This window comes from Zerene cesonia, chromosome 17 (assembly GCF_012273895.1).
Source record: "Zerene cesonia ecotype Mississippi chromosome 17, Zerene_cesonia_1.1, whole genome shotgun sequence".
Classification (NCBI taxonomy): domain Eukaryota; kingdom Metazoa; phylum Arthropoda; class Insecta; order Lepidoptera; family Pieridae; genus Zerene; species Zerene cesonia.
In genome coordinates this window covers 4,650,390-4,663,487 of record NC_052118.1, presented here as the reverse complement: position 1 = coordinate 4,663,487, position 13,098 = coordinate 4,650,390, and the positions used below count along the sequence as shown (strand labels likewise).

The following is a 13,098-nucleotide window of genomic DNA, read 5'->3' as shown; positions in this document are numbered from 1 at the left end:
GGAAAACGGCTGGTTGGTGGTCTATGGTATTTTGTGTTTAATCATAAATATAAATATATTTAAATATTTATAATCACGGTGAACACACTCTAGAAACAAAAATTGTTCAAATAAGCAAAGTTAGTGAAGTAGTTAGAATAAAACAAAAGGAAACCAAACATTTAAATTTTTGGTTTCCTTTTATTAATCTAAACTTCAATGACGTATGAATCGGTTTTAAGGAAATAATTTATAGTCTTTAGCTTTTGCAAATATTCCTATTGTGTTTATCAATCTAAAAGAAGTTTTCTTAGGTGAATACTTGTAGTGTCACGTCTCATCTACAAACGGTTTTATTTGGGTATAAATAAGCCCTCCTACTTTAGAATTCTATTGTTATTTGTCAACCCCGTTTCCATTCTGTTTAATTAGTTATTTGTGCATGATTAGTAATATTTGTTTTCTTAACTTATGAAGTCTAGTAATAGAAATTCTAGACTTCATAACTTCAGCAAATGTGTGTCAAAATCAAAATCTGACCCTATACACATGTCAGTCATTTCAAGTAGTCTCCATGACTGACACGTGTCCTCATTTTTTATATTGTTCACTTTCTGAAAATGAAGTTGGTGAACAGTTATTTTGAGTCACATCTTAGTAATCTTATCTTTTTACACAAATATATTATTAAGCGAATTAATTGCACATATGTTACATACCCGTATTTATTCACATAGTAGATTATTAATTGCAATAACAAAATTCAAATGAGCTCTTGTGGAAGGTTGGCGTAATTTGTATAATCAAGATTTTCGTCGACGTTCGATATTACATCACTTTTCATCATATAGGGTTTGAAACATGCATGAAAGGGACGAAATGTCGCATGTGCCTGTGCATCGAATAGTGAATGTAGGCCGCATGCGACCACACACTGTGCCTTCTGTTGCTCCGGTGATAAAAATACTCACTGTAAATATTTAGCAAAATGATTTTGAAAATTATGAATAATAAAATATAATTTTAAGTTTGTCATATAAGGATATTATCTACTACATAAAGATTCTACCAGCTATTATATAAGGTTTTATCTGGTAAGGCATTTACGGAAAATGTCGAATTGCTGGAAAACAGTCCCTTGAATTGCTTGGTTTTACTGGTATTATATTGAAATAGTTATATTTTCAAAGCTATGCCATATTCAAAACGTTTAGGTTTTTATTGTATCTAGACATATAGATATTTTCAAATAACAGAAAATAAAAGAGCGTTTAAACAGATGAAAAAGGTCACAGTTCAAAAATATATGCCACAAGAGCAGTATCCAAATAAAAAGTAAATATTAAAGTAATTGCCTTCACGTTTCGGCGGGCAAGGCTTTATTGTGTATCTCGCTTTAGCTTCGATACGGTACATTGACACGTTACGTTAAACCTAAACGTCAGTCGTGAATGTCGCGCGCGGACGTCCGGTCGTCTCGCTGCTCCCATGTTACAAATTAAATCCGAAAACGAACCGATGGTTACCAAGAAAAAGTCCAAGATACCATGTCTCTCGTTGTCTTCATTCCTCCCGGCGTTAGAGGGTACGGTATATTCGGATGACCTTTTTTTTTTACGGCCTCCAGCCACCGGTTGCGTTTGCGTTCACTCGTTTCGCTGCACTCACTTTCTTGTCTTGGTCAGGTGTACTTAATGTAATGAGTTTTTATAATGCCAACCACAATTTGGATATTCCAGTGCTTGTGCTAAAAATGTCATGCTTTTTTATGTGCTTTATATTCGACATATAGTGTGCAAACAACTTTATGTTTTCGTGATCGTTCTAGTGGGTGTTTAATTATTTAATTGTACAATATTTTTGTGCTATCTCTAAAAACCAGTTTTGAGTGTCAATAAATTTGTTAATTGTGGTTTTTATTATATTCGCAATTACGAAAAACCATAACAGGTCTTGTATTTAATGACCAAAAAAATATTGCACGAGTTTAATAGTTGTTAAATAACATGATTTATTAATTATTATGTTCTTATGGTAATTATTATAAAATAGTACATTATCGGTGATTACATTAGTCTCTTGTTCGTAATATATTTATTAGTTAGGATTTATTGAAAGAAGACTTCATTAAATGTTCTATAAGTATTTCATACTAACACAAATATTGCTAAGTATAACACAACCCTGGTATTAGAAATTATTAGAGCGAGCTATGTAGGATATGCAAGAAATGTCACCATGGCTGTATTATAATTAATTAATATAAACCCACGCACGGTAAAAGTTATCGGTAATCGTTCGTTACCTAGTACTTTCTCTGTTGCTTCGATGATTCATGCATCTTACTGGGTCATATTATACGCAACGATAAATCTGTGCTTACAAAACATACTGATTAATATTTCACTTTTTAACGAGTGTATTGCGTAAATTACAACTGTATTTCTTCGAAATCGAAAGTTCAGTTTAAATAACTGCTTATGATCGAGTAGTTTTAAGGATTAATTATGAGTTTATTTTATTGTAGAAACGTAAACTCGAAAAATGTCAATTTTTTTGTTATTAAGAATTTTAATTGATTGTTTTTTTTTTTTGAAATAAAGATGTAAGCTACACTGGAACAAAATGATTAATTAAAATATTTCAACAACTAAACAAAGGTTTCTTTTATTAGCGGTCACAGCGGCTGTCACAATGCCCGGGGGAGGAAGTGGTCCTCCCGGGACGCCCTCGGCTAAACCCAAAGTAAGTTTCTATTCAGTGCTATAGTAAAGAAATGTAAGTTAAATATGTTGTAGTGTTACAAACTCATGTTTGTAGATTTAACGCATGGTTTTGTGAACATACTGTACTTCGAAGGGTAGACTTTTATTGTAGAGTGTTTCAAATATTCCAGGTCCACATAATTCGTTTTCGTAAGACGCTATCGATACTATTGAGTTAGTTTCTTAAACATGAATATTAAAGCATGTATTTTTTTTTCCAGGAGAAAAGAACAAAAGTAGTTGTAGCGCTGTATCCCTTTAAAGCAATAGAAAGTGGTGATCTCTCCCTCGAAAAGGTATTTACTGCTTAAATGTATTGATTTATATATTTATAAAATTCATCATCGAAACGAAAATACCGAGAAGCTTGAGGAAAAGTCATTAGTTTTTGGGGCTTGTTAACGGATAACGCAATAAATTGCACGTAAATAATATAAATATAGTATATAGGGTTTTCCGCGTCTATATTTAATAATAATTGGTTATACAAAAGTAATACAACAAGGTTATAGAGTAATAAAAAATATTCAGAATATTAATTCAAATAATTATTCCACAGGGAGCAGAATACGAAGTTATAGATGACTCACAGGAACATTGGTGGAAAGTTAAAGACGAGAATGGGTATGTGTTATATTTTATTAATTAATAACTTTTTTCTTTTTTTTTAACAGCGAGTGAGACGACTTTAATGCGTATTCTTTTTAATTACAGATTAGTAGGGTACATTCCAAGCAATTATGTGAAGGAAAAAGAAACCATAGGATTACAAAAATACGAGTAAGTAAACGCTACACTTTAAATGAATTATAAGTAATGCCAATTATTTATATTAAATAGTTTAGTTAAAAAAAAAAACTATTATTTATGAATTTGTTTCTTATTACAGATGACATAGACTTTGCCCACTTTTAAATGTTTTTGGAAGTTAATTTTCATTAGTTATCAAAAAATTTTAGTAACATTAAGTGATTCTTTATACTCATCATACTTATACATTGCAGATGGTATGTAGGTGAAATGTCTCGACAACGAGCAGAGTCATTACTTAAACAAGAAGACAAAGAAGGGTGCTTCGTTGTTCGAAACTCTTCAACCAAGGGCATGTACACGCTCTCATTGTATACCAAAGTGTAAGTATCGAAGTTCTGAATCATTAAAATGCATATAATACATTATGTTTGTAATTTCAATAAGAAAAAAAGTCTTGTGTTTGATTTTATGCGAGTATTATGAGTCTCCCCGTGACCACGCTCGCTGTAAAGTGTTCAAAACGCCGGGTTAGTAATATGATTAAAAATCCGTTAAAAAGTTTTAAATTTCTAAATAAATTCTTATTTTTCAATATCCATTTTAATATGTCCATTGATACAAGTTGGAATTTCGCACTAATTGAAAGATGATCGGTCGCCGTGCTTTAAAAAAAACAATAAAAAATTAGTTCTCTTGAAATGCAACCACACAACAAATGGATCTAATGAATAATTTTGCTATTACAGTAACCACTCCCAAACAAAACATTATCACATAAAGCAGAACGCGCGAGGTGAATTCTATCTATCGGACAAGCACTGCTGCGCCAGCATCCCGGAGCTGATCAACTACCACAAGCACAACAGCGGCGGGTTGTGCTCGCGGCTCAAGGCCACGCCCTGCGACAGGCCCGCGCCGCCCACTGCCGGTCTCTCGCACGGTTAGTGTCTAGCGATGTCCCGTATAGGGCTCCGGGATGGTCTCAGTAGACAGTGTTCGCACGAGAAAATTTCGAGATAAAGTATCCATAAATGTGAGTGTGTTTGTTACTCTTTCACGCAAAAACTACTGAACTAGATAGCTGGACAACTGGAATAACATATAGGCAACTTTTTATCCCGATATTTCTACGGGATACGGGCTTACTGGGGTGAAACCGCGGGCCGCAGCTATTATACAAATATAAGTAATGATGCCAAACTGTGTAATATAATAATATAAGTAATTTGTCAAACACACATCAGTATAATTTACAGAGGAAGTTTCTGTAACACTGGTTTCCAGTTGTCGATCGTTTTAGTGCGACTTGCGGCCTAAATAACAGCGTACGATAGCTCGTCATTGGGAAAAAAAATCGCCATTTCACATTCCAGATAAGTGGGAGATCGACCCATCAGAGCTGGTGTTGCTGGAGGAGCTGGGCGCGGGGCAGTTCGGCGTGGTGCGGCGCGGCAGGTGGCGCGGCCGCATCGACACCGCCGTCAAGATGATGAAGGAGGGCACCATGTCGGAGGACGACTTCATCGACGAGGCCAAGGTTATGACGTGAGTGTCGTTTTACATAAACTCCCCAACTTGAAAACAAGGAAAACACTAAAGTCTAATAAAAAAAAAAAACACGGAAATGTGGCCAATATGTCCATGTTCTTTTGAAATAAAAATAATTTTAATTAATAATATGACATAAAGAGTAAGACGAAGGTTTGCCTTTTAAACCTTAGGTGGAAAGGAAATTTTTAAGGATTATTGTATTTACTATATTAAAGTACTTGTCTAGTTTTCTGTATTAAATAGGTATTTTTTTAATATGTTTTGTATACTTATATTTAGAACTGTTATAATATATATTTTACCCATATATATAAATTACCCATATATTTAAATACATATTTTACCCATACTATTAACTAGCTAGGTTTCATAACAAAAAAAATCATAAATACTTGACTGTCTGCACTAAAATTTATTAACCGCTCATTGCAATCTAAATTCACCGCTCTTCAGCAAATTATCAAATCTGGTGTTACCATAGCAATACAAAAAGCACCTAACCCACTGTTAACAGCACACTTTGGCATTCCAGCAAACTCCAGCACCAGAACCTGGTGCAGCTGTACGGCGTGTGCTCCAAGCACCGGCCGATCTACATCGTGACGGAGTACATGCGGCACGGCTCGCTGTTCAACTACCTGCGCCGCACCGCGCCCGACCAGCTCGGCCCGGCCGTGCTGCTCGACATGTGCATACAGGTATACCGAATCTGTACAAATGTTATAAAGCTGAAGAGTTTGATTGAACGCAATAATCTCAGGAACTACTGGTCCGATTTGAAAATTCTTTCAGTGTTAGATAGAAATTTATTGAAGAAGGCTATATATGCCTATATATGTACCACGGGCGAAGCCGGGGCGGTAACCAGGCTGAGTTTTTCAACTGGTCGTGGTAGGCGGTAGTGGGAAGTCGAAAATGTGGCATGTCGGAAAAAGAGTCATGAGGCCGATTTTAGTAAAACTGTGTCTTAAGGTTTTTGAAAGATCAATATTCCTGGCCCAGGAATAGAAACCATTGATTATGACAAAATAAATGAACTATATTATTACACCAATTGATGGTTTATGTAATAGAGAACAAATCCTGGTAAGTTCTTACATTAGGCAAACTTACATAAAAGGTCGTGTTCGATATAATGTCCAATAGGTAAAATGGTTACATGTTTCTGCAACTAGACTACTAGATGCTGATAAATCTAGTAAAAACTGTTTAAGTATATTATTTATTACCGAATGAATATGATTTGCGTAATACTTTGTAAGACTCAGAGCGATCGAAATCACAAATGTTAGAAATTTTGTATTATTAATAATTCATATATTCAAATTTTACAGTTCACTCATCCTAATCTGTATGTTAGTAAGCTATAAAAGATAATTTATTATAGGTTTGCAAGGGCATGTCGTATTTAGAACGACATAACTACATTCATCGAGATTTAGCCGCAAGAAATTGTTTGGTAGGAGACGAAAATGTTGTAAAAGTAAGTATGACAATCATTTGTACAGTACATAAGAATTTAATTTATACATTCAAGTTGTATTTTTATTAAAAAAAAAATATATTACTTATAACGGTATTTTTATTTATGCCAAAATTTGTTCCAGGTAGCAGATTTCGGTCTAGCGCGATATGTCCTGGATGACCAATACACGAGTTCGGGTGGGACTAAATTTCCTATAAAATGGGCACCTCCGGAAGTGCTAAATTATACACGATTTTCCTCTAAATCTGATGTCTGGGCGTTTGGTAAGTTTTATCCGAAATTATATCCAATTAAATTGGATATAATTTTTTCTTATAAATCTTATAATAATTTAGAGTCAACATAGATAAATATATTAAACTAGTTGCGCCCTGTGGTTTCACCCGCGTAAGTCCGTATTCCGTAGGAATATCGGGATAAAAAGTTGCCTTTATGTTATTCCAGTTGTCCAGCTATCTTCGTACCAAATTTCATTGCAATTGGTTCAGTTGTTTTTGCGTGAAAGAGCAACAAACACACATCCTTACAAACTTTCGCATTTATAATATTAGTAGGATAACATCATCATAACTAAAGAGTACTTTTTTGTAGCTAAAGGCACTATACATTTTACAGGTGTTTTAATGTGGGAAGTATTTACATGTGGCAAAGTACCATATGGACGGATGAAGAATTCCGAAGTTGTTGAAATGGTACAGAGAGGGCAGGTGCTGGAAAAACCCAAAGGATGTTTGAATGAAATATATAATGTGAGTTTAAAAGCTTTATTTGTCAACACTTTAATTTACTGTCCTTAATTCATTAAGCCTTTAAAAGGGGAAGGTAATGTACATGTTTCGCTATGCTTAGTTTTTATTTTATTTTTTATATTACCACGCCCGTAAACAGAAATGACTTTTTTATATATTTAACAGTATCCTTAGACCTCAAGGTCGATATGTTTTCCCCATTATCTTAAACATAAACATTTAATATGCAAAATATATTCAGACTGTTTTTTTTTAATTTGTTTATAATCTATCTACATTAACAATTGAAGCATTACTTGGTCAAACTTCGTAAAAAGGGTTTACGTAATTTTCGCGGATGGAGGTGAATGAACTTTCGCACACTTTTTATAGGTAGCTTACATAAAGAAAGAGTTCAGAAACTTGAATGTTTTTTTTTATCAGTCCTGAAAAAAATACATTAAAAGAGTAAAAAAACATTTCACATATTGCTGCTACACTAACATAAAACGTTTTCATTTGAATAATAAATTACGTCTTATCTTGACCACTGTGGTTTAAATCCATATAAAAATTTAATATAATTTGAAAATCTCTGAGAGCGCTCGTGAAAAGTGAACGTATAAATAGAATCACTATTAACAATGGCAGGTGATGCGAGCGTGCTGGCGGCACGCGCCCGACGAGCGGCCCTCGTTCCGCGTGCTGAAGGAGGAGCTAGCGCAGGTGGCGCACACCGTGCTCGCCGATTGACTGCGCCTGCTGCTCTGCCTGCTGCGCCCGCCCGCGCGCCGCCCGCTCACCCTGCCGCGCGCGCGCTCCGTGCACGCCTCTCCTACCTAGATGATAAGGTTCACTTTCCCTTGTGCGTTACCCGTTTTACATCTTATCATCGCGCATGCAGAATATACGCCCCTATGTGGTATGGATTAAGGTGCACCTTCCTTTGTGCGTTACCCGTTTTACGTCGTATCATCGCGCATGCAGAATATACGCCCCTATGTGGTATGAATTAAGGTGCACCTTCCTTTGTGCGTTACCCGTTTTACGTCGTATCATCGCGCATGCAGAATATACGCCAATATGAGGTTTGTATTAAGGTGCACCTTCCTTTGTGAGTTATCCGTTTTAGAACATCTCATTGCGCATGTAGAGTAAACGCCTTTTTGCCGTTTGAGTTAAGGTGCACTTTTCTTTGTGCGTTGTGTGCGTTCGTTGTAGATCATATCATTGCGAAAGCAGAATATACGCCCCTATGACATTTGAGTTAAGGTGCACCTTCCTATTCCGAGTATACGCCTCTATTACGTTATGCTATTGCGCGTGCAGAGTTTATTCCTCTATTGCGTTTGAGTTAAGGTGCCGTTTGCGCATTTCCCGACTCGTGCGATATCATCGAATTTTAGAGTTATCATCTATGAATTAAGGCGCACTTTTTGTTCCATGTAATCGTGTTACCGCACGCGCAGAATACAAGTAGCTATCAATATGAGACGTTTTACATTTTCCACTATGCCGTGTCAGTCTCCGGTCATACCGCAGCCTATTACTTGTATGCTATGGCGTGATTTTATTTGCGGTGTTCTATCATCAGAATATGCTGATGCACGTGCAGAGTGAATACTTAATCACCTACTTATACGCATTCACATCTGAGGCTATGCCAGCGCACTTGCAATATATACGTCTATCCATGTATGTTACCAAGCACACAGTGAATCACTCAAATTCATTTATTCAAGAAAACTATATGGGAAATGCGCCGTATACCGTGTGAATTCGCGTACAAAATTATGCACATCTAGTTAAACACAATACGCCGATTTTATTAAATTGGCATACTTCTCCAGCACCTATAGTGGACCTTATATAGAACGCGTATTTAAAGTATATAATAGAACACCAACCTGTTGTGTTTATCACTCGTCCACATCCTATATAATTGCCTAATTCCTAAATACAGCAAATGGTGCCGTACGCTCGCAGAGTACATGTATATAATCTTCATATTATTACGAAAATTACAATAAATAACTTACACGTGATACAAGTCTAATGAATGATTCACGGCTTTTTGTATCGTCAAACAACAGAAGTGCAAAATTACGGTCAAATATTACAGTGAAATCTCTTTAAATATTTCGCTATGTACACACAAACTAGAAGTTATTTACATAGTATAGCTGATAAATAGTCAAATGTCCATCGCTTGAACATAATGTACTGCATCACTGTAATATTTTCGAGAACCTAGTGTACCATTCATGTGATGGATATACATTGAAAATCGCGTAAACAATTATGTATAAATATGTGTAGTTTGTTTCAGTACTGAGGGTAAAAAGCGTTTTTGTAATTTTTGTCCACTTTCTTAAACATATAGGTAGTGCAATGACTGAAACGCACATTCCGTTAAATTTAGAAATGATGGTTGATGATGCGTGAATAAACAAATCTAACTGACACAAATCTGTATGTATGATAATCCGCCATCTAAAAGCATATAATAAAAAAAATGTTAAAAATGTATATATTTTGATACAAAATGTACTTTATACTAATAAATTAGGGAAAAGCTTAACCGCGATTACAAATTATACCGGCCGTCCACTGCTTCCCATAAGCTCAATGTCTCATCAATTTAACTAATGTCCGTAAATACTCAGTAGAAGTAGACATCGATTTTTTATTGATATTACATTATGAATCTAAAACGTACCATGATAACAACTTAGAATTCGTAATTGATATGACTGCTTAAGTTTAGTTGTAAAAGATAATTCAATATAAAATAGTCTGAAACAGTTGTATTGAAACGTAATAAAAAATAAACATATTGTATGTAATAATCAGCATTTTTCGATCACTAGTCGGCGATCTGTAGCAATCTCGCTTATTTACACAACATCAGTAGGTGTTAATTCTCAATCACTACGTGGTGTACATTATTCATAATAGCATATCATTACGTTTTAACTGTAAATATTGTAATAATTTAATTAATTGTAACCTAACAGTATTCAAAAAGATGCGTTAGAAATAGGCTGCTTTATACGGAATCGTATAGCTGAACTGAATAAAAATATGTTCATTCCCTTATAGTCATTGACATTCCTTCGTTCACAGATTATTGTCTCGTACTGATTTTTTCATTAAATATGATGGTGTGATTATAAGAACCTAGTCATATTTTAGGTGAATAAATGATGTAATTATTGGCATTATACTTGGTTCCATTTAGGTACGTTTAGCCTGTAAAGGTGGATCTCACGTAGCCGAGTGTAAATGTGTAATGATTTTCTATATATTTTGTCGTATTTAAAATGAAATTTGATGATTTGATTAAACTTGATCGATTTTGATTTTATTGAAGCCGTCGATTCGTTTTTTTTATAGAAATACCTACGTAATTTTAAATATTGCATATTCTAAACACACAAGTACAAAAATATCTCTGTAAAATTTAAATGTCAATTGTATTTAGTCTGTATCTGTAATCTGTTAGCAGATAAACAATTTAAGTATAAAATGGCTCACTGAATTTGTCACGCTGAAAGGAAGTTACCGAGTTCAATAGCGAATTACAAGTATTATTTTATAATTACCGCACATTTCTGAAAATATGTTAACTGTTAATTTTAGAATTGTAAATGATTTTTACGCACTTGATTGTTCTAAATCCTTTACGTTATCATATATTTTCATTAAAAAGTTAAATAGTGCCAATTTTCGTATTGTCATACAACGGTAGCTACACAATCGTATTCATAGTTTTATATCTAAGACATGCGACTGAATAATATTAATTTGCTTTACTCCTTGGTTATATAACGACCTAGGTCTTAAATATTTTTTTTTTGTAAATAATTAAAATGCAAATTTGTTTATTAAACTTTATGTAAACACTGATTTTTTGTAAACATCCGATTATTGGATTTCAGAATCTTGTCATAATTTTATTGAATAATTATGTATATGTTAATAATATTATGTTTATTTAATATTCAATAAATATTACAAGTATCGTAACAGTACAATATGTTAAATGCTCTGTTTAGTATTACTAAGTGTAATTTGCTTTGATTTGTACAGCAATTCATTTGTATACCTACTATTTTGTAAAATTAAATAAATGAATATTATAGATATAATTCTCGTTTTATTCATAAATCCACGGTAATGAAGAGGATAGCATTATTCTTGGGTTCCACCCAGTGTCTACTCAATTCTAGTCTTCATTTTATGTAAAAAATATAAAGTAGATTTTAAATATCTTTTTTTTTTTTTATGTCATAGCGGGCAGCTGAGCTGGTGGTTCGCCTGATGGTAAGCGATCACCACCGCCCATAAACATTCGCAAAGGTAGTACCTCTGTGAATGCGCTGCCCGCTTTTATGGGGTAAGGGAAAAGGAAAGGAATAACGACTGGAAAGAAGGAATGGACTAGGACGGGTGAGGAAAAGGAAACAGGCCTCCGGCTCCCCCACTCACCGTACGAAACACAGTGGCATGCCACTATTTCACGCCGGTTTTCTGTGGGGGTGTGGTACTTCCCCGGTGCGAGCTGGCCCAATTCGTGCCGAAGCGTGCTATCTATAATAATATATAATCTAAGCTCCCTAACCCAAATCAAATCCATCTATCTTGCTTTGAGGATTGGTTTCATCGATTTTCCAACAAGCTTGTTGACAACAACTCGAAAACGTGTTCATTTAACTTAATGGCTCAACAAATGATTACCAAGAACACGGGATTACTTAATGTGCTATGGTAAGGCGTGGTTGAGGACACCATTATATTATATAGATTCTGAAGCACATATAAGAGCATAATTCATTAATAAGAACTAGATACACAATCAATGACAAAAAATGACAAATGGGTGGAGTTCTGGTGCCTTATCCGTCTTCAATTCAATCGTACAAATTTAAATTTGTTTAGGTGTATTTATTTAGCTCAGAACGTTAAAATTTATTGTTTTTGATAGGCCTCATGATCGATTTTTTTCTATTCTTCAAAAATCTTTCAAATTTAGGAACACATTTAGGTGCTTCTTTGTAGAGGATTGTGTATCTAATTATTTTATACGATCGAAGTTAAGAACGTATTAAATGAAACAGAAAATGAAAGATCAACGAAATTTGGGCACACAATTATGGTTTTTCAATTAGAAATTAACCAAATGAAATAAAAAAAAAACAGGTTAACCAGGCTATCCTACGATAATTTTTTCGTTTCATTTGGTGTATAAATTGACAATAATTGGCCTAGGCTTAAGCAAAGTCAATATGACTAAATTTTTGAATGCTTCAAAGACTTTTTAATAAAAGGTTATACTTATTATTTGAAACAACTTTAAATTAATTATTATACTGCACCACGATCTTACTTTTTATCCTCTCTTCCGGGTTGTCTGGGAGAGAGCGCTTATAAGACCGCCCTCTGTACATTTTACGTTAACGATTGTCGTTCATAATTGTACTTTTTAGGGTGTACTATAAAGAATTTTTCATTTCATTTCACCTAGCTAATCATATATAAAAAAATAAAACAAGGTTTTTTTTTGATAATCTCGTTTTTATTACTTGCCAATTATTTACTTACTTTACATACACTTTTCATTCATTATATTCTTTCTTATTTTACTTTACTTATATTTTACCTGCTCATGTATATATTTCATAATATGGAATGCAATACAATGGATTATAATATAAGTACAGTATTATGCTCTAGATTCTTTATGCATACATACATGTTACACTTGAATGAAAATACAACACTATTATAAATTCAAAACTCAAACCTAATTCGATAACACTCATATTTGTAATAG

General features: G+C 34.1%; 1 protein-coding gene across 7 annotated transcripts in view; it reads left to right on the top strand.

The window, feature by feature from the left end:
* LOC119833204 (tyrosine-protein kinase Btk29A) overlaps positions 1-11,413 on the top strand; it is a 24,633-nt gene extending 13,220 nt beyond the window's left edge. For 5 of the 7 annotated variants that reach the window (XM_038357117.1, XM_038357122.1, XM_038357123.1 and 2 more), the window contains 12 exons: positions 2,654-2,724; positions 2,966-3,040; positions 3,304-3,368; positions 3,459-3,524; positions 3,749-3,877; positions 4,244-4,437; positions 4,871-5,042; positions 5,581-5,746; positions 6,436-6,531; positions 6,656-6,797; positions 7,150-7,283; positions 7,914-11,413. In XM_038357117.1, the coding sequence (XP_038213045.1) occupies positions 2,654-2,724; positions 2,966-3,040; positions 3,304-3,368; positions 3,459-3,524; positions 3,749-3,877; positions 4,244-4,437; positions 4,871-5,042; positions 5,581-5,746; positions 6,436-6,531; positions 6,656-6,797; positions 7,150-7,283; positions 7,914-8,015 (1,412 nt within the window). In that variant the 3' untranslated portion in view covers positions 8,016-11,413. Of the gene's footprint in view, positions 1-1,402; positions 1,565-1,644; positions 1,807-2,653; positions 2,725-2,965; positions 3,041-3,303; positions 3,369-3,458; positions 3,525-3,748; positions 3,878-4,243; positions 4,438-4,870; positions 5,043-5,580; positions 5,747-6,435; positions 6,532-6,655; positions 6,798-7,149; positions 7,284-7,913 lie in introns of those variants that run through there. The other 2 variants (XM_038357118.1, XM_038357120.1) reach the window with 2 other exon arrangements.
* Positions 11,414-13,098: the final 1,685 nt, after the last annotated feature.